This window comes from Rhinolophus hipposideros (genome assembly GCF_964194185.1).
Source record: "Rhinolophus hipposideros genome assembly, chromosome: 10".
Classification (NCBI taxonomy): Eukaryota; Metazoa; Chordata; class Mammalia; order Chiroptera; family Rhinolophidae; genus Rhinolophus; species Rhinolophus hipposideros.
The window spans coordinates 42,242,351-42,267,437 of NC_138056.1; the positions used below are offsets into that span (position 1 = coordinate 42,242,351).

The 25,087-nt window shown below is 44.5% G+C and overlaps 1 protein-coding gene across 1 annotated transcript; it reads left to right on the forward strand.

Moving 5' to 3' along the window:
* The first annotated feature begins 5,401 nt into the window (after positions 1-5,401).
* Positions 5,402-24,720, forward strand: NRIP3 (nuclear receptor interacting protein 3). The gene is made up of 7 exons (XM_081063893.1): positions 5,402-5,667; positions 17,251-17,412; positions 17,939-18,021; positions 19,971-20,110; positions 21,246-21,298; positions 21,413-21,507; positions 21,758-24,720. Exons 1-7 carry the CDS (start codon positions 5,494-5,496, stop codon positions 21,771-21,773), a joined length of 723 nt encoding a protein of 240 aa, XP_080920019.1. The 5' UTR covers positions 5,402-5,493; the 3' UTR covers positions 21,774-24,720.
* The last annotated feature ends 367 nt before the right edge of the window (positions 24,721-25,087 follow it).

A 25,087-nucleotide genomic window follows, 5' to 3' on the forward strand; every position in this document is an offset into this window, starting at 1 on the left:
ATTTTTGCATTTCTTGAGACTTGGTAAGATAAATGCAAGATACATTTTGTTTTTTGCATATTTTGCATTTCTTGAGACTTGGGAAGATAAATCCAAGATACATTTTTTAAAATGGGTTCATGCTTTGCTGTTTTTTTCCTGTTTCACTGAAAGTCCTTTAGTTACAGGCTTTCTAGTGGGATGTGCTCTAGGAAGAGAAGAGTTAGAGCTTAAAGCAGGCATGAAAGGCCACAATGCCTGATTTGGGTCCTCACACAAGACCTTCTGAAAAGCACTCTCCTCCTGAGCTGGGGAGGTGAAATGTACTTTTCTCATCTCCTAAGACTGTTTCTCTCGGGGCAGAAACAGCACACACAGACACCTGTCAATTCTTCATCTTTCCTTATTTTCAACCCTCAGCCCCTGATGTGTGAAGATGGCAATACACCTTGATGAACCCAGAATCACACATTCTCCAGAAATGCTTGTCTCAGGCTTGAGGTTTCCAGCAAAATTCAACTTCTGACTCCAAGGAGGCAGTACTAGGGGTTGCAAAGCATTCTGAGAGGCTTGCCATATTTGGAAGAGCTCTGCACTGGCCTCAGGAGGGCAGGTCTTTCTCCAAGTTCTCTACCTCTTGGAAAGAGGAAGAGGACGCATATTTATTGGGGCTCACTTTGTGATAAGCCCTATGCTTTACATGTTATCTTATTTCAACCACACAGAGTCCTGCCCGATGGGTAAACAGGCTCAGAGAGCTGCAGTCATTTTGCCAAGGTGTCACAGCAAGCAAGGGGAAAGGCAAGCCTAGACTCCCCTCTTTCCACTGGACACTCTTGCTTCAGATAGTGAGACTTTCTCCCCCCTGCTTTCTTTCCTCTTTGCTGTCTGATTTGAGGTCATAGCCTGTCCTCATCCCAGGAAGTGAAACAAAATCTTTGCTGACAGGAATGGATCCAAAAGACCCAGCCAACTTTGGAAAATACCAGCGGGGCTGCCGTCAGCTCTGTTTTATGAGGCTAGGGTGGTGTTGGGAATCACTCTAAAGAAAGAAAGCAGAAATATCTCATCTTGGCTTTAACCTGCCAACGTCGGCACAGTTTTTAGGCTTGAGTGCCAAGTCGTGGGCATCCGTGTAGCCAGAGATCCTGGTACACATATGGTACCTGCCGCAGACAGCTGTTTGAAGAATCTTCCTGCCAGAGAGAGTTGGGGTGGAGGTGAGGGCACCAGAAGAGGAATGGACTCCGCAGCCACAAGGAGGGTGTGCTGAGCAAAGGGGGATCTGGGCAGTGGCCCTTACTTCCTGGTTGTGTGCCCAAGGGCAAAGTCAGAGCAAAATATTCATGGGTGGGAAGGGAAGGGGGACGAAAACTCCTTGCCATCTCCGCTTGCTCTTCTCATCTACTTTTCTGGCCTCCCAGCTCTGGCACTCATCCTATATCCCCATTCTCACAGGCCTCCCTGTCAGCTGAAGACCCAGTGGAGGGTTGCTGGCAGAATAGATTGTAAGCTTGCACTGCTGACAGCCATGAGACAGCCATGATGCCTGCCGTGGTATGGGCTCAGAGCTGAAACACCGTGATGTTATTTGAGCCCTTCGATCCAGTCATGCCTGAAGCCCCTTCACTTTTTATTTTTTTATTTGTTTTTAAGGAGGGTGCAGCTCACAGTGGCCCATGCAGGGATCAAACTGGCAACCTTGGTGTTATAAGCACCACGCTCTAACCAACTGAGCTGACTGGCCACCCCAACACTTTCACTTTTGAATTAAGGGCTCCCAAAAGTTTGCATTTTGGCTTAAGAAAATTTCACCTGGGCTTCTGTCACTTATAATAAGAACAACGCAAATAAAATCCTCATTGAAACAGCATCAGCTTGTCGAGCACAATTTTGAAGGACAGATCCTCTCCAACAGTCGAGGAAGAATGTAGAGGACGTTAGAACAGCTCCACTCGACATGGTAAAGTCAGAATCTAGAGGCACCAAGGAGTGGGACAGAGCTGGCCAGCTCCTGCCTCGGGAGGCTCCTCTGCTCCAAGGAGCAGTGGGTGGGGGGTAAAAAACACTCAGGTCTGATTTGCACTGCCTGTAGCTATGCAGGGAGGCTTGGAGGAAGCATAGACCAGGGCCCACCCGGAGGCTCAGCAACCTACAGGTTTCCTGAAGCTGGTCCAGATAATGATGGTAGCTGCCTTCTGCTGAGCCCTTACTATGTGCCATGATGTGCTATGTGTATTATTTCATTTAAACCTCACAGCAGCCCTGAAAGGTAAATATGTTACTGGCATCATTTTCTAGATAAGGAACCAAAATTCACAGTAATGTGGTAACTTACTAATCACATAGCTGGTAAGTGGCAGAGCAGGGATTCAAACCTAGTGTATTGGACTCTAAAACCTGTGCTTTTAACAAGTATATTATACTTTCAAGATGGGTCAGGGGGCCAGGGGAGTTTCCTAAATGGAGAATTAATAATGATCTTTTCTGTTGGGACAACCCTCCAGAGTTTACAAAGCCCAGTTTTACATGTAATCTCACTGCACCCATTTTTTAGATATGGAAACTGAGGCTTAGAGGTAGGACGTGACTTGCTAAAAGTTATTTGGGCAAACTGCGCAGAGGTGATGCTCCTCAAAAGGAGCAGCCAGTCTGCAGGCTGCAGAAACTCATAGTGAGTGTGCAGGGGATTGCATTGGCCTCACCACACTGACCCACGCTTAAGGGCAGTGACTGTATCTGTCTGGCTAAGGAAGATCTCTGACAGATGAGGGAACCAACTGGTGTGGCCACAGATCCAATTGCAGGAGACGGCAAAGGGCTCTGCATTCACAAAAAGGATTCCCACATCTAGCCAAGGCCCTATTTATTTTTCAGCAACACTTGATATGGACAAATTCCAGTTCAATAGAGAGATTCAGCTTCCTGGTGTTCCCTGGGGGAGGGAGGGTTCTAACTATGAAAGGAGTCCCTTTCTTCTGTCGGGCCATCCTCAGCAAAAAAGACTGCAAGACTGAGCTGAGCTGCCTGAGGAGTGGGGAGTTGGAATCTGCCTGCTTGGCTTCCTCCCAGAGGAGAGTAGCTGTCCTAGCCTGAGCCCCAGGGGCCCTTACTGTTAGGCCTGTCTTGATGCTTTGCCGAGCTCAGGGGCACCTGTCCTAAAGAGACATGGCAAGGCTGTCTTTCACTGTTCCCCAGGTGACTCTCGTCTGGAGGAGTGACCAGGCAGGGATCCAGGCGACAGAACAGAAGGGGTCAGGGCAGCCACTGTTGTTCACTGCTGGAATCGTGCCAGGGAACTCAGAGGTGAGCTGCAGTCCCACCCCCTCTTCACCTTCCCCTCCAGGAGACCCTGCCCTCCTCCATGCTGTATGAAGGCGGGGATCCTTGAAGCCAGGTGAGCAGGCTCTGGCCTTCTGGATTTATTTTTCCACAAGCAGTCTGTGAGCTCTGAATCTAGGGCAAGTGTTAAAGGCAGGGATGGAGGGGAAAAGCAGGTTCATGTGATCAAACCCAGCCCTTCCTGGTCTGGGAGGTCCAGCACAGGTTCTGGGGACAGTCAGCCCTGGGTTTAAAAGCCCAGCTCTATTTGCTTTCCTTGGGCAAGACTTTAACTTTTTGCCATAGTTATACTCAGTATTTATTGAGAACCTTCTATGTGCTAGGGATTCAATGGTAAGGGAAAAAAATGGACTCAGTTACCTTCTTGGAGCTTACCATTAGTGAAAGAGATAAATGTTAATCAAACAATCCTAACACACCACCACCAAAAAAAGGTGAAATGCCCAGGAGAGAATCATAGTATATAATTAGCGAGAATTCACCTGTGGGAGGTCAGAGAAGCCTTTCCTAAAGAAATGGTAATGGAGCTGAGGTCTGGAAGGAACAATAATGAAGCTGAGGTCTGCCTGTTGACTGAACAGAGTAGGAGGGTCAGTCCATGCAGAAGCAACAGGATATTCAAAGGTAGACCATTTGGCAAGAGGAGAATGGCTCCTCCAAGGAATTGGAAGAAGGCTCATGAGGCTGAAGTACAAAGTGGAGAAACAGATGGGGGCAGACTATGTGAGAATGTGGGGCTTTATAAGAGCAACAGGTAGCCCTTTGAGGTGATCTAAGCAGGGAGGTGGATTTGAAAAGATTACTCTGGAAGTAGCAAACAAGGACTTGGGAGGGAACCAAGGCACATTCAGGATACCAGTTAAGAGGTCTCAGGTATTTGCATGTAAAATGTGGATAATGATAATACTACCTTATAAACCGTTGCCAAGATTCAGTGAGCTCCTACATTTTAAGTATTTACTCCAACACCTGGCATATAGTAAAAGGCTCAGTAAAAGTTATTGTTCCTTTTACTGTTAGTTCTCTACCGAGAGCAGATCTTTCTGCTTCATGGCTGCTCCTGTGAGGTGGGCTGGGAGAGGATAGTGGTTGTTCCTAGGGTGGGAACGTGCCCTAAGGTGGGAACGTGGTTTGCACTGCCACAGCTTCGAGGCCAGAACCGAGGGTGCCCCATTAGAATAGCTTGACAGTAAGAAAGATTCACGAAGAAAACCGGGTTCCAACGTGCTCCCACAAACACGCTGGAGAGACGGTAAGCCCTAGTATTGGCTGAGAAAAACGTGTTTTTCTGCGGGGTGTACTAAAGAACAGGTGTATGGCTCGCACTCCTGCGCAGTCGCGCGGAGGCTGGGACCCTTGCCGCTCTTCAGCCTCAGGCTGACCCGCTTCCGCCCGGCCCTGCTTCCCGCGCTTGGAAGCGTAGGTTCCCAGGTCCCAGGTCCCAGGCAGGGGGTACCAGGAGGAGGGAGGGTCCCCAGAAGGCCAGCTCCAGCCCGCCCGCAGGGGCTGCCCCCTCCCCAGTCACGTGGCCTGGTGGGTGGGGACCGACCTGAAGTTGGAGAAATCCTGAGCGATCCCAACTTCTGAGTGCGCCGCCCGTCCTCCCGAGCCCGGGCTGTAGGCGCGGGGGCTCGGGATGGGGGCGCAGAGGTGGCAATTTGCGAGGCCGAGCAGCGGTGCGGACGGCGGGACTCGGGGCATGGCCCAGCTGTCCGTGATCCCGGGGTCCGCCACTGCGTGGACAGGTGAGCGGGAGCCCTGCGGCGGCGGCGGCTCGGGTAGGGGAAGCTGCTAGGAAATGGGCCCCACACGCCCTCCCGGTTCAGGGGATGCAGGGCACCCACAACGGGCGGGAGGCAGTTGGGTAACGCGGACCCGATGGACACTCGGTGCACCGCGTCTGTGCCGCCAGCGTCACTCCCGGTCGCCGGCTCTTCACCCTAGGCGGGGTGAAGCCGCGATGCTCAGCCGCCGCAGACGCTGGGAGCCGCGGGCCGGGCGGGGGCGCTGTGCTGGCTCCGCCCCCCCCGCGCGCACTGGCTACTCCCGGTGACGTCATGCTCGGCTATAAAAACCGCGGTGCGCGGCTCTCCCCGCGCCGGTGGAGCTCGAGGCCGGGGGCTGCCGGGGTGCGGGGAGCGAGGCGGACTGTGGGTGGTGGGCACCTCAGCGATGTTTTACTCAGGGCTCCTCACCGAGGGCGGCCGCAAGGAGACGGACATGCGGGAGGCAGCGTCGCTGCGGCAGCAGCGCCGGATGAAGCAAGCGGTGCAATTCATCCACAAGGACTCTGCCGACCTGCTGCCCCTGGACGGCCTCAAGAAGCTGGGCTCGTCCAAGGACACGGTGAGCCCTCGCGGCCGCGCCCGCCTCGGAATCCCCGCGCGTGGCGGCCGGTCACCTTCGCTCTGCGGTCTTCCGGGGCCCGCCCATGGCCGCTTTCACTTAGTCACCGCCCCGGCCCCTGCCCTCTGCGGTCCTCTGGCTCGCTGTTGCTGTGTCGGATTCCTCTCCATCCAGCATTCTCCTGCTTCGGTCGCACAGGGTTCCGTCGTAGCTTTTCTAGCTCGCGCCGCGTTCGGCTCTGCCTCCTCCCTTCGTGTCTCGCTGCTCTCGATTCTGCCCTGCCTTCTTGCCCCCAGGTCGCCTTTCCTTACCGTTTATTTATTCTCAGCACCAAATTTGATCTCATGGGGCTTGAGCCTTCCAGCCAGGGCAGCCACACAGGCTGCGTGGCCGGTCCTATGACCCAGACAGAGGTGACACCTAATGGGTGTGAGTAAGGAGAGGACAAAATGGGAGGGGGATCTCTTGACAGTCACCCTATCCAGATGACTTCTGTTGAATCCATCTTCCCCCTATGCAAAATCTACTTCTCCGTTTGATTTTGGTCTTCTCTACCTTTGACCTTCCATTCTGAGGATGGAGAGGAAAAGGAGGGTGGAACTGAGCCCCAAACATTTCTGCATCATTCTCATCTCTTCTCCTATTCCACCTCTACCCTCATAGAGTGGATAGAGAGAGGAAGCCAAGATGCTCCATCTCTCTAACAGCCAACGTGTGGAGCTGGGACTGGCGCAGGCATTTAAAATTTTTTTTTATTTTTTATTTATTTTTTTAAGCAGGGTTGTTCTTCGCCTAAAGGAGAAACTCCAGGAGGTCTGGATTCAAAGACCATGCTGCCCTCTAGCTATAAGAGGAGGATGGCTGGCTGAAGGTTGCTAGTTTAAAGAACTGTATTTGATTCTCATCCTTCAGTCACTAGTAGTGGTGCTGGGCCAAATTTGTTTAGCTTTAGTTTTATCTGAAGTTTTCTTGTAGTTTGTTTTCTTGAATTCCGTGATCATTTTATTCATCTGGGTAATAATTTATGAAGCATTAACTAAATCTTTTAAATTAAGTAGTTACGCTGTAATTTTTCCAGTATTTTTTGAGCTTTTGGAATGTTTAATTTGTAAAAAGGATGGGGTGACTGGGTCACTGAAATTGCCATTTCCAGTCCAAGAATGAATATGAAGGGCAGAGCTTCTGAATCCACCTTTTTTTTTTTTAACAACCCTAATGACACACAGATACCAATAAGGATTTGCCCTCTCCCATTGTGATTGAGAATCATTTTTAGTTATGTATATGCAGGCGATGTCTACCCAGTTGTCTTGTTCTGTTTCTGCAAAGGTATTTTTCCTACACAAGCCACAGGATCGGCAGTCTGATTCATGCTCACTCAGAGTGGTGAGTGACTGAACTATATTCCTAGAAAAAGACAGCTTTGTTACCGTCTTTCACTTTAAAGCAGTCTAGATTCATTTAGCAAATCAGGTCCACGTCTTGTTACCTTCAGGCCAAAATAATCCTAGTTCCTGGATGCTGTAGGAACCACTAAAGAGGTATTAGGAAAAGAAGTAAAATATGGAATGTTTTTCTTCCCTTCATGCCGGATTTAAGATATTATCGACATTTGGTTGTACTGGGCTGTCAAGGGGTTTCCTATTCCTGAGGAACTATCCATCCTTGTGCCTCGCATTCCTTATACTACTTAATCCTGTGTAGGAAGAATTCCATCTGCTTTTCTGACTCCAGTCTGTCACAATTGAGCCACAGAGAAACTGATAGCATCGAACATAGGCAGTGGGCTGGAAGAAGGAAGCATCTTCAGAAAACAGGTTATTGCTATGGATGTGATACGCAGCAGTTTACTGTGAGATCCTGAACCATGGTTCACACTTTCTCCATCCACCCCTCTCCCATTGCCATGGAGTCGATATCCCTCTCTCACTGTTCTCACACCTTTAATGTGCAAATGATTGCGCAGAAGAGCTAGAACAGGGCATAGAAGCCAGGCAGATTGTGGTAGGGCTAGGAGGGCTGTGAGTGGGGTGAGGAGGCATGCTTAAACTCTCCGGACTGATGTGTCTGCCTCAGTACAATATTAGAAGGATAACCTTAGAAGTACCCTGTCACTTCACTTTATGGACATATCTGGTACTATAGACCAGTGTTGACTCAGTTTTCTCTCACGGAAGTGAAGATGCCAAAATCTACTGAATAGGTATATATACAAACTCAATAAAAGGAGGACAGGAACAGGGAGGGGATAGCACCTGAGAGAGATGGGGGAAAGGACAAATTAGTTTTAGTTGACTCTGGGGTTTATGCCAGTGAGAAGATTGTGGGTTGTTTTCCTCATTCTAGTGACCTATATTAGAATGATTCTGCTGGGTTTTCTGAATCATCTACCTTTTACCATGCTGTTTCTGTAACAGTCACTATTTGATACCAGCCTGCCAACTATTTTTTGGATTGGCAAAGAGCACCCGTTGGCAATCAAATGTGGTCTTGTTCTTTTGGCCCCAGGGAAGTGCCTTTGCCCTATTTCTGTTTGTGTGTAGTTGGCTGCTAAAAAGTCTGCGATGGAAATTAAATTTGTTTCATATGCCTGACTCTCTATTTTTTTATCCTTTCATCTTCTGCATTTTCTTCTGTATTAGATTAAGAGCCAAAATCAGAGATATGAGTAATATCTTACTTGATTTATTATTTTTTAAAAAGTTGAAGCTGGAGAAAAAATTCTCCACTCTTGGAGTTTTGCCTCTTGTAATTTCTTTTGGTTTAGCCAGGTTCATAAATGTTCTTCTCACTTTAACCTTTTAGGGGGTGGTATTTGACTTTTTTATTTTCCCATCAGTTGCTACTTGTAGGACTCCTTAATTTTAAAAAATAGTCCTGTCATAAGATAATGTGCAGTGTTTCCTATATGATAATATTATTACCATCAGACCTAATCCCTAGTCATCCAGCAATGGAGAGAGAGTTTTGCTTTCCTATCTATGATTGATTCTGCTTATAGCCAAATGCTTTAGCAGAACTCACTAGGATTAGGAATGAAGCCCAGGGGAAGGACAGCAGAACACACAGCAAAGCCACCTGACCGTGAAATGACTTCTCAGTATCTGATCTTCCTCATCAGAATCTCTGTCAGTTGGAGCAACCGTGGGTGGTACCCTATAGATTAGCCATTCATAATGCCACAAGACATTCATAATGCTACATGTTTTGGATCAGAGAACTTTGGCGCCTTAGAAGAGCAGCATGAAATGCCAGTATAACACCAGGATCTGATGGAAACTGAAGATTTTCAGACCTGTGATTGCATCCTAATTATAGCAAACATTAACTGAACACTTGCTGTGTTAAGGACACTTGCTAGGTACTAGGACCACAAAGAAGAAGATAGCAAAATTTTTCTCTACAGGGAATTTATAGATTAGGGGGAAGAACAGAATAGATGAATTAATTTATTCCACAAATATTTATTGAACACTTATTAGATGTTAGGCAATAATCTAGGTATTGAAAATATAACAGTGAGCCAAAACAGGGTTCCTGTCCTAACGGAACTTGTATTCTTGTGAGGGAAGGAGGCAGAAAATAAAAACAAGGAAATATATAAATATATCAGGTAGCAATCAGTGCTATGGAGAAAATAAACCAGTGTAAGGGGAATAGGGAATTCAGTGGCCAGGGTAGGTGGAGTGGAACCTTGCTATTTTATATAGAATGATCAGGGAAGGCCTCTGATAAGATTACGTTTTAGGAGATAATGAAGGAAGTGAGAAAGCAAAATATCATGGGGAAGAATGTTCAGAGCAGTGTAATAGGAGTGAAAGGAACAAGAAAAGATTAGGTTCTGGATATATTTTGGAGGCAGAGCTGACAAATTTAGTTGATGGATTGGATTACGGGTGTGAAAGAAACTAGTTAAGAATGACCTCAAGGTTTTTGATCTAGCAATTGGAGAATAAAGTTGTCATTTCCTGAAATGGGTAAGAATACAGGAGGAGCAGGTTAGGGATAGGGAATAGGAATCAGGATTTTGATTTTTGAACAAGTTACGTTTGGGATATCTATTAGTTACTCAAGTATAGTTGTTGAGTAGACAGTTCACGTTCAAGATAAATACCACCACCAGGAAGGCTACGCTAGTTGCCAAGATGTTACAGTCAATAAATGCTAGAGGAGTTCAGTGGAAGAAGGGATTGCGCTGACCTGGTGTGACAACAGTGATGGAGACCAGCACTGATTACAGCTTCATCATTCCCTGGTGAGTCACTTGACGATGACATGATGTTGAGAGGAGGCTGCTGCCAGACTGTGCCCTGTAGAACCTCAGAGTAACAACTGACTTAGAAGTTGTCTGGTCCCGTTCCCTGCCTATGTGGGAAGCCTTTCTAACAAAAATGCAGCCTGCCACGCCTGCTGGGAACCGCCATATAGACCAACCCACAAGCAGGTAGCAATCAGGAATAAGGCTGCTCTCTTTGAAATGACATGTCTGTTGTGTCACAGGCAAAGGCAGAGAGACAGAACACAGAAGGCCTGGGGCAGTGTGACAGTCTGCCTTCCATAGGCTCCCATGTATTTTTGAGCAGCTGCAAACCCAGGACGAACTTGTCTATATTCCCATTAGGTGGAATGGGTCACATGTTGTATGTTCTAGTAAACAAAGGAGAGAAGGCACAGGCATCAGTGCCTTTTTAGATTTACAAGGACAGGTAGAGATATGTATGTTGGGTTTGAAATCATAGTCAGTCAGAAGTCCATGTTTATTTACAAATGTAAATGAGGACTAAAATGAAGTAGGATGATTTCATGTTCTTTTAGAAAACAGCTTCAATTTTAGGTCGAGTGTAAGAATTTAAAATATACACACATACATATACTTAGTAACATTTGAGCGCTTACTCTATACTTGACAGTGCTAAATGCTTCATACAGATCATGGCGTTTAATCCTTCCAGAAGCACTCTGAGGTACTTACTAACTTGAACTCAGCTCTGTCTGACTCCAAAGCATGTATTTTTAAACACTACTCTAAGTCAGGCGTTGGCATACATTTTCTGTAAAGGACCAGGTACTGTGTTCCCCCGAAAATAAGACCTAGCTGGACTATCAGCTCTAATATGTCTTTTGTAGCAAAAATTAATATAAGACACGGTCTTATTTTAATACAATATAAGACCGGGTATAATAATATAATATAATATAATATAATATAATATAATATAATGTAATATACCTGGGTCTTACATTAACTCTTGCTCCAAAAGACACGTTAGAGCTGATGGTCTAGCTAGGTCTTATTTTTGGGGAAACACAGTAATAACTACTTTTTTGGCTTTGAACGCCGCACGGTCTTGTCTCAACTACTCAACTCTGCTGTTTTAGTGCAAAAGCAGCCATAGGCAGTTTATGAGTGGGGTTGGTTGTGTTCCAACTAACCTTTATTTACAAAAACAGGCAGGAGGCTGAATGTGGCTTGTGGGCTAGATTTTCTGACCCCTATTTCTAAGTGGTTCTAGATGTATGTGGTTCTATTGCTAGCTAGAAACCTTGGGTTTCTCCTCTGGGAGTAAATGCTACAAAGAAGGCAGACTTCTGTCATGCGCCCCATTTTCCAGTCTAATCCATTCTGTGGAGCACAAAATTTCGTTAGTTTGATTCTGTCTGGGTTCAGTGCAGGGATTGAGAAAGAAGTCTTCGAAGTTCTTGCTCAAATCATCCTGCAGTTTAATCTATTTCCTTTCACATCACTTTTCTTCCCACTCTACAGCCTGACTAGAACAGATATTTAAGCAGACTGTATGCCAGATTGAGGAAATAACTACTTCCACCCAGAAAACAGCACTGCCTACAGAGCCCATTTTTGTCAGAAGCTCCTGATTATGGAGGCAGCACATTTGAGCTCGCCTGGTTAGAGTTTAGATGCCTAAACCTTGATTAGGGTTTAGCAGCCACATTTTAGGAACAGTAGAGAAACAGGATGATTTGAGAATTATGTCCAAAAGGCGACCAGCGCTGCAGCGCTGTCTGTCTTGAAAGATATCAGGAAAGCAGCAGGCAGCCCTTGGAAAGCCAGTATTTCAATAAACATAAAAATAAACCACTTAAGCAAATTTACAAAGCAATATTCAAGGAGTGAATGCAAGTAGTACAAACTATGTAAAGTGCAAGTGCTGAAGGGATTCTGAAAGAAACAACCAGATGATGTTAATCACGAAAGCCTTTTTGAAGTAAAAAGTAGAGATTCGTTTATTCATTACTACTGTATTTCTCCGAAAATAAGGCCTAGCTGGACCATCAGCTCTAATGCGTCTTTTGGAGCAAAAATTAATATAAGACCCAGTATTATATTATATATATTATATTATTATATTAAACAGCCAGTCTTATAGTAAAATAAGACCAGGTCTTATATTAATTTTTGCTCCAAAAGACGCATTAGAGCTGATGGTCCAGCTAGGCCTTATTTTCGGGGAAACACGGTAGGTCAAGAGTTGGGGATACAGCCATGATCCCTTGATTGAGATGCCTGCCCTTGTGGAATTAACACGAGTGAAGGGAGTGAAATAGAAAACAATAAGTAATTTCTTGATTTATTGATTTTACCATTATCTGTTGATTTTATATTATAATAGATAAGGATTTAATTCTTTTACATCTCCCCATGATGTCCCTCTCCTATTATACTAATAGTCTGTTAAATAATTGTTTTGGGTCAAATCAGCGTTTACTGCGTACATTATTATGATTATGTTCATATGATCACAGTTGTGTCAAATAATGTATTATAATTATGTTTCCTTTCTCATAGAAATATTTTTCTCAAAATTGATAATTGCCTAGTTTCTTATTTATTTAATTTTCTATGTAAAATTTAAATTTCCTACAACTACCTTAAAACTGTATGTCATTTAGCAGTCTTTTTTTTTTCTTGGAGAAACCCTTCCTGGAGCCCTCTATCGTCCCATTTCATTTTGGACTTGTTGCTGTCAAGGCCTGCTACACAATCTGTATCCTGGACTTTTCCATCAGCACTGTCCTCAGAATTTCCTTTGCCCTCTCTTCTCTGTTGGATTTGTTATTTCTTGGGTCCTGTGCTTTTTTCCTTTGTTCATTGGTTTCCCTCACTTTGGTGGAGCCTATCCTTCAGTAGCTTTTGGAGGATGTGTGGGAAATACCTCCTGAGTCTTGACTGATAGTTTGGCTAGTTTAGAAATTATGTCCTACGAGATTTTTAAAAAATGTCATTCCGTTGTCTTTTAGCTTCCAACATTGCCATTGAGTATGATACATCTACACTATGTTATTCTGGTTCCTGATCCTTTGTACTTCGATCATCTTTTTCTCTTTGGAAGCTTTTAAAACCTTTGTCATCCATGATATTCCAGAAATTCATAGTGATGTGAAATCTTGGTGTGGATCTTTTTTCTTTCACTATGTGAGAACCACTGTGGGCACTTTCAATCTTTAAACTCCTATCCTTATCCTTCAGTTCTGGTTTAGTATGCCATGCCACCCTCATCCTTAGTTGTTTTAGAAATCTGACAGTGCATAATTTCTAAGCCTAGCCAAAGTACCAACCAGAGTCTTTTGATTTACTCTTACAAAAGAAAAAACTTTTGGCATTCTTCCCAGTTGTCTGGGTCAAATGGGGGCCTCATGCAGGTTTTACATTAACGTATTTCCAACCTTAATCGTATCCTCCAACTACAGAGGTTCTAATACCTCTAACTCCTCAGCCTTTCCAGGGTTTTAGTTTGAGTCAGAAAAAAGTTTTTACAGCTAGACCCCAAAACATAATAGCTCAAACATAATAGTGTATTTTTTCTTAAGTAACAGCATTCGTGGAAAGGTTAGCAAGACAGCCCCGCCCACGTAGTCATTTAGGGACCTGGCTGACAGTGACTCTTGTGTCTTCAACATGTGGCCTTTGAAAAGGTTACCCTAAGGATTTTCTCCATCCCAGCCAGTCAGGAGAGGAAAAGAATACAGAGAAGTATGCACAGGAGATTTTTATGGACCAGGTCTGGAAGTGGTGCATGCCACTTCTACCCATATTCTGTTTGCTAGAACCCAGTCATATGCCATGACTAACTGCAAGGAAGGCTGGGAAACATAACCTAGATATCTTCCCAGCAGAAAGAGGAGAACATGGATTTTGATGAGTAACTGGCAGTTGCTCCCACTCCAGCGTTCCGTAAAGTGGAATGGTGTGAAGCATTTAGCTTTCTCTTATCCAGGTCATTTACCACTTTTCCGTCTGCTTTTCAGATCCAATATTTTTGTCAACATCTCTTTTGTTGTTTTCTTACTGTTCTCTTTGTTCTTATAGGTTAAGGCCTTTCTTATTCCTTAACTATCATTTTAGTGAAAATTTGGTTGGAAGTAGAGGTAAATGTGCAATTACACTGTCACTTAAAAATAAAATGACCACGGAAAAGCACCTGTAAGGTTCACATGGGCTCATTAGCTGTGAATTTTCAAGTCCTGAACTACACCATGACTACTTTGTTATGAAAATGAGAATTACGTGTGCCGACAGGAAAATGCCTTTTATATGTTAAATAAAAACAGAAAATTTTAGACAGTGTTATAGTAGGATCCTATTTTTTGTATATATTTGTATCTTTACTAAATTTTGGGGGGAGAATATACTTTTAAATTTAAAGGAATTGTAGAGAGTGTTACTGAGAAAGGGTTGAGAGGTTGGGGAGATATTCCCCTTTCATGTTATAGACTTCAGTGATATATGAATATTTCACATTGAGCATGTATTGTGTTTGAACCTTTTTTGGTTACTAAAGAAAAGAACAAGTAAAGGAATACAGTCATCCCTCAGTACTGGTACCCCGACCCCCACTACTAAAACTCAGGGATACTCAAGTCCCTTATATAAAATGGGGTAGTATTTGCATATAGGCTACAGCCGGATATGCCTACACATTGCTTCATTTGCATGGATTCAGTACAGTGCTCAGCTCGTAGCAAATTCAAGTTTTGCTCTTTGGAACTTTCTGGAATTTTTTTTCCTGAATATTTTTAATCTGTGGTTGGTTGAGTCTGCAGATGTGAAGCCCGTGGCTACAGAAGGCTGACTGTAGTCAGCAGGGCCAAATGCCCTAGTGCAGTCAAGTAAAATGAAGGCTGAAAACTGTCTACCAGATTTGGAAATTAGGAGATTGTTATTGGTGCTATGGGATGAAAAGTAACTCTGAAGAAAATATAGGATATCAGGAATGGCACCCTCCACAGTGGTTTCGGCTTTTTAAAAAAAATATCATTCAAGGGCCAGCCCGGTGGCTCAGGCGGTTGGAGCTCCATGCTCCTAACTCCGAAGGCTGCCAGTTCGATTCCCACATGGGCCAGTGGGCTCTCAACCACCAGGTTGCCAGTTCAATTCCTCGAGTCCCACAAGGGATGGTGGGCTCCGCCCCCTGAAACTAAGATTGAACACGGCACCTTGAGCTGAGCTGCCTCCCTGATGGCTCAACCACAAGGTTGCTGGTTCGATTCCTCGACTCCCACAAGGGATGGTGGACAGCACCCCCTGCAACTAGCAACAGCAACTGGACCTGGAGCTGAGCTGCGCCCTCCACAACTAAGACTGAAAGAAGCTGAATGGCACCCTCCACAACTAAGATTGAAAGGACAACAACTTGACTTGGAAAAAAAAAAGTGCTGGAAGTGCACACTGTTCCCCAATAAAGCCCTGTTCCCCTTCCCCAATAAAAAAAAATCTAAAAAAAAAAATATGTATCATTCAAGACAAGGGTGTGACTGGAGGAGGATGTAGAGTTGAAGAGGCAAGTTTTCTCCCCAGCGTATGAGAACGTTGAGTATGTTTTATAGCCTGTGGAGGAAGGGTCCCTTAGGAAGGGAGGAAAACTCAGAAGAGAAATGACTTCAAGGAAAATGATTTTAGAACTTTCCTCATTGGCCTCATCTGCCCAGTGGTGATTAGGCTCCTCTGCAAGACTGAGAGTAACCAGATAAAGTAGTGTTCATTCAGCGAGACCGATGTAGAAGGAAAGCCCCAAACTTTTGGTGAGAAGGGCTTTGATTTGATGGCCTTTGAAGCCCCTTCCAATCTTCAGTTCTACAAATTCAACTTATCCGAGTTGGCCCTGCTAAGCATGGACTCAACAGAAACAAACACCCTAATGCACTATGACTTGAGCTAGGAATCCAAACTTACTGGTGAGAGAGGAAGCAATGAAGAAGTTCTGTTCCTTTGAGGAGCATGGCATTCTCCCAGTGTCACACCAGGAAATCGGACAGAGTTAGCACATCCTCTAGCTCCTTACAAGAAGCTCTCATTTTTCTTGTGTCTCTTTTTCTCCTTTTCTCAAGGGTACTAATTTAGAATCTGCTTTGCCAAGAGTCAGTGTATTTTGGGAATACGTTTCTTCGCCTCACCAGGGTCACAGTGAGTCATGACTGACTCCATCCTTCCCCAGAAATCTGTAAGGTGGGGAGGGTAATGAAGACTGTCTCCAGTTGTATGCCCTTCTAGGCTCTGGGCTTCGAAGAGTGACTTTCTTTTCCCCAGAATTGGAGTGCCACCTGGCATGTCTTACATAGAAGCTCGAGGTTAGACTATACTTTGAGGGATTTTGAATGTTATTGTAAACTGGGAATCAGATGCATGGGTATAGAAATTTCTCAGGTCAAATGCCTTCTTATCATGAGGTAGCTTGTACTTTCTGGAGGCCACTTTGGGTAGAAATCATAGAGTAGAGGTATGTCTGCCCGGGAGCTCTCCTAAGCGCAGTCAAAGAGCAGACTTCAATTTACATTCCTCATTCTGCTTCCTAACATTAGGTATCCTGGAACAGATATAAGGTTAAATTCAGGTCCCTGCTTCTTGGTCCCTCTCTGCCCTTTTTATACTCCCACTTTTTGGTCCATTGAAAGAAGGGAATGGATGACAAGCATATGGTAGGAGTTGTCTTATGCTTCTTGAGATCCACAGGATGTTAGTAAGGATGATTCCTGTGGGTTCTGCCTCATTCCAAAGTGTGTTTCCTGAGAGTGTTGCTCAGCAGGTATGAATTCCTGTCTTCCCACCCCATCCACCCATGGGTGACTCAGCCCTCAGGCATATACAGATGGGGTCCAAAATATAAAATTGTAAGGGAGTGAGACTTGAAATAGAAATAGTCAGATCTTCTGACAACCAGTGCTAGGTAGGTTTCTTCGGCCTGTGAAAATAAACTGCCCTGTCTATAAGTTACCTGGAAGACACACCTACTGTGCATAGACTGAGGCCACTTTTCTCCTGAAATGACCTTAAAGGGGAGGGAAGGCAGCAGCAGGCCCAGGCAGTCCAATCACAAGGGTCCTTCAGTTCTCTTTAGCTATCGAATGTTCATTGGCCCTATCCATATTTCCCAGTGTCCCATCTTCCTCTTTCATTCATTCAGGGTGGCCTACAATACCAGTGAAGTCCCTACTTGAAAGAAGAGTAAATAAGCAAAGGTAGAGCTCAGTTACGTGAGCCTCCTTCATCATTTTGGTGGCGCCTGGGGGACAGTGGGAGAAGGGGGAAATGATTTGTCACTAAAAAGCCTCTGCTTTCTATTCCTCAAGCAACCTCATAACATTCTGCAGAAGCGCCTCATGGAAACCAACCTGTCTAAGTTCCGAAGCAGTCGTGTCCCTTGGGCCTCCAAGACCAACAAGCTCAATCAGGCGAAGTCTGAGGGACTGAAAAAGTCTGAGGAGGATGACATGATTTGGGTTTCTTGCCAGGTAATGTTCTGAAAACAGCTTTTCCCGGGTTTTCTGGCGAGTAGAATTTGGGCCCGTTATGATCCCAATAGTGAGTCTCTCACCTCCAAACTGTACAGAGCATGGGTCTTATCATGGGATTCACGAATGAATTTCAAGGAGGTCGCTTCATGCAACACAAAATGTCTGCAATATTTTGTATGCATGTGTATCTTTATGAGAAAAAGACTAAAATTTTCATCAGATTTGCAAAGGGGTATGTGACACACACACACACACACACACACACACACACACACACACACACACTTAAGAGCTGCTTGGTATATAGAATGAAACATCCAAAGTCCTTTGAGATCCTCTGTCAGCTCTAAATTCAGCAGGAAAAGGAGCCCTTCCAAGTAGACCCAGCGGTGGGTAAAGATGGGACCCTGCCCAACCATCCTGTGGAGATGCTCTCCAGCCCTGCCTTTCATATGATATCTGCTGCTTGCTCTCTGGGTCTCCCTTCTCTTGCTCCTATCGAACAGATGTTTCCTCTCCATAGTGTGCTGGAAAGGATGTGAAAGCCTTGGTTGACACAGGCTGTCAGTATAATCTCATCTCTTCAGCCTGTGTGGATAGACTGGGGTAAGTAGTCCCTTGTACTGGGTGGAAGTCAGATGCTAATCATTCTTTGCCTGAATCTATTTTGAGGTTCGAGATGTTGAGGGTTGTCACAGAGGCTCCAAGAGAAGTGTGCAGAGCTCAAATATCAGCTGGTCCTTAGTAGAGGGACAGAGTTGTGGGTACCTTTGAGAAATCAGTGAGCCAGGAAAGCCTCAGACTTTCCATTAATTCCCACCTATTACGTTTTAAGCGAAGACCTTTGGGCTCTGGAATGAGACAATGTGAGATCCTTGGCTCATTGTGTGCCATGCCCTAAGCCTGATCTGTGCCCTACCCAGAAAACAAACTAGAAGGATCTGTCCTGTTGGTATACCCCAGATGAATAAAGCAGGGATGTGGTTGGTCTTCGCTTGCTCAGGGCCCTTCTGGAGGTCACATAGCCTGTCCCAAAAAGCATCCATCAGAACTTGGAATAGGGCTGCTGTTGCTCCCGGGCCTGAACCATCATAGGGGTGACTAACTAATAGTGTCTTAGTGCCTTTTCTCTCTGTGATGAACATATAAAATCATATCTTACTGCTGCCCCTGCTGGGGATTGGGTATGAGGCAGACATTCTGTATATTGAATATCTTTAGTTCTCTCACAGTTAGTAATGGGTGCTCCTTCTTTTAGTCAGAGAAAGCTCTTTTGAATATTTTCTCCTTTTCACTCAATCTGTACTTTTATTTCTTTTCTTCTTCCTTGTCTTTCCTCCAAAGTACCAGACAGGCCCTCCCAGAATTGGGAGGATCAACCTAATATCCTTTTCCACTTCTATAACCCTAATTGCAACAAATCATTCCCTAGCCCAAATCTCTACATTGAAACAATCACTAGGGTCACTATAATGGCCCATTTTAAGCTACTTTCAAGATGTCCATATTCTTAGGTAGGGTTGCACAAGACTTGATTTGTATAAGTGACTACATGATCTGTTACTTCTCATTTCTACCCTGTTCTCGCTTCTCACCAACACTGTGACTCTTTGAAGCTGCCTTTATGGGTTTTGTACATTGTTATATAGAGTGGTGGAGGGAGTCCAGGATGGAAGTGCTCTTTCTTGTGAGAAGAATCCTGAGCTTTTTTTAGGTAGTGAAGAGATGAGATATAGTGCAACATGATGGTTCCAGAAAGACTAATAACATCCTGGTACATAATTAGGCAGCAGACTGCCATGATTCCAGAGGAATTAATAACCATCTGTAAAACTGCAATTATTTTTCTTTTGGCTGGGCTGTAATACCAAAAGAGAGGAAAGGAGTAAAGCAGAAGTATTGGCACAAAAAGTCCATAATTAAGTATTTATCCACCAACCCATAACAGCTCGGGTGCTAGCTGTTCCAATCACATTACATAACTGTGTGAAATCTTGGCTGTTTCTTTCCTTCCTCCCCTGCACAGACAAGTTAAATTAGTTAAAACTTTCTCCATGATATTATTCCTTGCTGATATCAATATCAAGCACTTCCTGCCACTAAACTTATAGCCTAAGGCTAACTGATAAGGATAGACTGAAATAGAAATGACAAAGAAAAATAGATGTTGAACAAAGTATCTTCTCAAATTAGGATTAACCTGCCCTCTCTGAGCTCTGATATCCATAGAGGGGTAAAAGGACATGTTAACTAAACCGCTTTGCACATAGGTGGGGATGTTAGGACGTGGAATAGGATTCTCTCAGTGTGTCAGCTCGTCTTTACCAATGCAGATAGTGACATCGCTTTTCGAGAACAGGCTGAATCTATTTTTTTTACTATTCCCTGGTAGGTTTAGGACAAAGTGCTGAAACAAGAAGTGGCTAGCACTTTTTTGGTAAATCAATCCCAGGAAATCCCTGGAAAATTCCAACTATGGATTAGAAGGTAGGCATTGCAAGATTCTATCAGAAACCTCCGCTGAGGGGATTCTGGTATCTTCCCATCTGGTGCAGACTCAAGGAGCATGTCAAGTCTCACAAGCATGAAGGAGAGAAGCTTTCTCTACCCCGGCATCTGAAAGTAGTGGGCCAGATTGAGCACCTAGTGATCACACTGGGCTCCCTCCGCCTGGACTGCCCAGCAGCTGTGGTTGGTGAGTAGAACTGGGGACTGGACTTTTGGACCCCTAATGTAAACCATCTCCCCACTTCTAGCAAACCCTCGTAAGATCTCATGCCTGTAAATATGAACTTCTTCGTAAACTGTGTCCCAATTTTTGCCCTCCAAAATACCAGTTGGGCCCTGAGCTACAGGTTGAGAATCACTCAGAAGGAGTGTGTAACTCTTGATTAAAAATACTCAAGGGAGGCCGGCCTGGTGGCTCAGGCGATTGGAGCTCCATGCTCCTTATTCTGAAGGCTGCAGGTTCGATTCCCACTTGGGCCAGTGGGCTCTCAACCACAGTGTTGCCAGTTCAATTCCTCGAGTCCCTCAAGGGATGGTGGGCAGTGCCCCCTGCAACTAAGATTGAACATGGCACCTTGAGCTGAGCTGCTGCTGAGCTGCCGCTGAGCTTCCGGATGGCTCAGTTGGTTGGAGCGTGGGCTCTCATCCACAAGGTTGCCAGTTCAATTCCTCGAGTCCCACAAGGGATGGCTGGCATGTCTCAGTTGGTTGGGGAAATTAATATAATAGGTGCTCAACAGACATTTATTGGATTTACGTATGTACATATGTATGGTTGGTTGGATGGAACCTAATGGTGGATGATAAGGCTGACTTCTAAACCAGCATGGAAATGGCTGAATTTTTTTTTCTTTCATTTTTTTTTTAATTAATTTTATTGGGGTGACAATTGTTAGTAAATTTACATAGATTTCAGGTGTACAATTCTGTATTACATCGTCTATAAATCCCATTGTGTGTTCACCACCCAGAGTCAGTTCTCCTTCCATCACCATATATTTGATCCCCTTTACCCTCATCACCCACCCCCCACCCCCTTACCCTCTGGTAACCACTAAATTATTGTCTGTGTCTATGAGTTTTTGTTTCTCATTTGTTTGTCTTGTTCTTTTTGGTTTATATACCACATATCAGTGAAATCATAGGGTTCTCTGCTTTTTCTGTCTGACTTATTTCACTTAGCATTATTCTCTCGAGATCCATCCATGTTGTCACAAATGCTCCTATATCATCTTTCCTTAACGCCGAATAGTATTCCATTGTGTATATGTACCACAACTTCTTTATCCGAAATGGCTGAATTTTATTTATTTTTTTATTAGAGGACAATGAGAAAAACTTGTCCCTTGGTCTCCACACTCTCCGATCCCTGAAGGTAGGATTGATTCTATTTCCCCTTTGATTCTTCTTCTCTAAGGTGGGGTTGTCTTACATAGATACCCCAAAGTGAGATCATTGACAGTGTCCAATGATTCTCCTTTGTTTTCAGTGCATCATAAACTTGGATAAGCACCGACTGATCATGGGGAAAACAGACAAGGAAGAAATCCCTTTTGTGGAGACAGTTTCCTTGAGTGAAGACAAGTAAGTGCCCAGATGGGTCAGATTGGGTTGTGTCCCGCCTTTGGCTTTCAACCATACTACAAATACACCCCTCCCCACTCCCAGAGCTCTCCATGCCACAAAACTCTGGAGCCCACATTTCAAAATGAGCACTGATGATACTGCACCGAGTGGTGGGGAAAATGAGAAGCTTTTAAACTAAACTTGTACTTGCCTTCAGCCTAACTTCTTTGAATTTGGTATCATTTCTTCTGTTACTTTCTCATTTCAGCACTTCAGAAGCCTAACCACAGCCTGTCTGCACATATGCATATACACCGGGTTGACAGACTGCGAAAACTGGGTTTGAATCAAATGCAGTAGCAACTTGGGGTAGACCAAGTCCTTTTCTCTAATAGAAGCTCCAGGGGCTCCTTCCCACCCAGACTCTCTAGACTTTAGTCTGTGCTTACAGATCTTGTCTGGTTATAGCCATTGTTTTTTACTCCTTTGATCGCTTAATTAATAGACCTTTTTGACACTGCCAGGTCTCACTTGTGGCCTATTTCTCTGCTTTCTCCAGAAATTTGCTTTTATTAGTCAAGTATAGGGGCTGCCAGGTTCTATTTCCCCATAGATACACTTTATTGTTTTCCTATAGCTAAAATGTTATAATAAATAGGAACCTGACCTTTACCTCCCTTTAGCTGTTTCAGAGCGGTGCAGATATCTATGTCTCAAAGTTAAAATTTTCCTAATTCGTTCATTGATTTCTCAAGTATGAGTTGATCTGAAATCTGAAAGAGCCCAGTGAGATAAGCTTAGTTTGACCCTTTAATTTAAAGATCCAGAGAGACAAGTGTATTGTCTAAGCTCATATAAGCTGAGTTAGTGGCAAAAGGGACCTAGAACTCAGACCTGACAAGCCAAGGCTATATTCATTGTCCCATGCTGTTTCATTTGTCTTCAAGCCTTAAGGAGTAGAAGAGGCGAGGGTTTGCAAAAAGGCAGGGTAGAGAAAGAATATACTTTAGGAATAGATGCTAGGAGGATCTGGGTAGCCCTCCCTCTGGTGTGCTAAGCCATTAAAAGTTCCCTGCCCCAAACTGTCACATTTAGGCCCTTATCTTGGTGCCTAAAAGCTGAGGGTACAAAGATAAATGAGTGTCTTTTACCTTGAACTTCTTGGAGGGAAGAGGGGGAAGGAACCAGAGAAGAACATTAATCACTCTCTGAGATGGAATTGAAGGTTTCAGAAAATAAGCTGGGCATCATTGTCAGACATGGATACTCCTAAGACCCTGTCACCATTTCTGCCTAGCCTATTATTTGTCTGCTCTGGAGTCAAGTAGCTGGGCACAGGAGTAGAGAAAGATGACAAAACCCAGAGCAGGGCCAGAATAGAAGGGAGTACTAGACAGAACCAATTGGTGGGAAGGCCTACATAGGGAAACCTTTCTGGGATGGAGGTCAGGAATGAAACTTCCAGGTCTGGAGGGTTGGGAAATTCTTCAGCTCTGTCCTGGTACAAGGAAAGAGGCAGGGCAGGATTAAGAACAACCTTTTCTGACTGCCCAATATTTCCTGACCCCTCTCAAAGGGTTGGAGATCACAGGGACTTCTTGAAGCATTTTTGTTGGGGTGTCAGCTTGGGCGTACAGATACCTATACTGGAATTTCCCCTTCAATTTGGTAATAGAAGTGCTTGGAGAAGTCAGAAAAATAGCCAGCTGTGAGTTTCGCAAGTCTATCCTTGATTCATAGCTATAGTTCCCAGAGTATTTAATGGATCCCACTTTGAACTTTGCCAGGGCCCACCAACAATCGCGTCTAGTGTTCATCTGCTGTCCCTACTGAACAGCTCATCGGAACTCTTAATGTTTTTAGCCTCACAGATGCTCCCTAAAGACTAGAAGCTTGGTGATCCCCATTTGTACTGCAGCCACTTGTTCCTGGGTCATCCCAGGTCTCTTCCTTTTTAGTCCCTACAGAGGAAGTAAGATGGAAAACTGTCAGAGTAGAGGAGGTCACATTTGAAGCTCAGCAGAGGTGATCCCAGGTTACCAGACTTCAATGCCCCCTCCAGCTCCACTCCATCTTCTTACCTAGGGAAGACCTGTGACTTTCCATTGAGGCTTCTCCACTCTCCTCTCCTACCTGTCATGGCATCACTTTGGCCTGCTTCTTATCCTAGGACTGAGTTGAAATACTTCACCCCTTCCTTCCCTAGTTGAAAATTCCACTCTAAGTCTTGACTTTTGATCATAGGTGAGGCATGTTGGAAGTTCCTTGTCCTGGTTTATCCTTATTTGGATTCCCTGTGGACCAGTGAGACCAGGAATTCTCAGGTGCTGGAAAGATGTGACTAATTCTGGCCCTTTGAGTTCAGGATTATATGGCATCGGGGGTGATCAGATGGCCTTTAGTGATCTTTCTGGCCTCTGAGAATCAGTGATTTTCCAATTTTGGAATGGAAAGAGTTGGGGCCATCTGAGCTTAGGCTATCATAATCTTACTCAGTGCTCAAATTGAAATTATTTGAATTCACTAACCAAATAATTGTGCTTTAAACCACAGGCTCGATAGAGTTATCCAAAAATGTTTATCAACAATTATGGGAAATCTTGAGCTTTATTAATCTTTAAATGCTGCTAAGTCGATTACTCCAAAAGCCCTTGATATTCATTAGAGAGCACTGGGTCTGCTTTTTAGGGGCTGGGAACATAAGCAGGTAAGGTCAGTTCTTCCCAGAATTCTAGGAAATATCTCCGGTGCCTCTGATTGAGGGTGTAGGAAGAGAGTATCTACATAGGTCACAGTTCTGAAGATAGGCAGTAGCAAGAAGTAACCCTGGAGAACTGGTACTCTTCTCATTCCTTACTCGATGTCCATCTCAAAAACAGAAAGTTTGGAAAATACTGTTTTCGTCATTTGGTGTTTCTATGCCTGACTTATTTGAGAAACAAATGTTTTTTGACTTTTCTATTTCCTTGCCCTGCACAGATTCCACCTGGTAAGATTTTCCATTCCTTGGCTCAAAGTGTCTATTGAATGGATTGCTTGGTATGTCAACTGACCACACTCTTGTGTAATAGAAATATCTTTCCAGGTTGGAGACATGCAGGAGATGAACTGGATTGCTCCCTCCTTCTGTAGCCATGCTTCTGCATTGGCACTTTATCTACTCAGTGTTTCTGGCTGTGTTGGGTTTATTTGTGAGATCGATGTAAAAATAAAATGAAATCTTCCCCTCTGTGTGCTTGTCTGACAGTGTCTGTGTCAGGGCCCCTGGAAGGTGGGGGAGCCCTGGAATGCCTAATTGCATTGGTGTTTCTCTCATAGGGTCTTCTGAACAAAAGGCTTTGTGGTCCTCATTTCCTCTATTGCTACCGGCCCTTCAGCTCTCCCTCTTACTGCCTGTATGTTCTTGGGCAAATTAGTGAACTTCTCTGAGTTTGTTTTGTAATCTGTAAAACAGAAGTGATGATAGTACTTCCTTTACAGTATCAAATGAGATAATCCACGTAAAGTAGTTGGCATGTGGTAGTTCCTCAAAGCTTTAACTGCACCTGAGAACAATCTTTTATGGTGGCTCACCAGGGTGAGAACACTTTTTATTTAG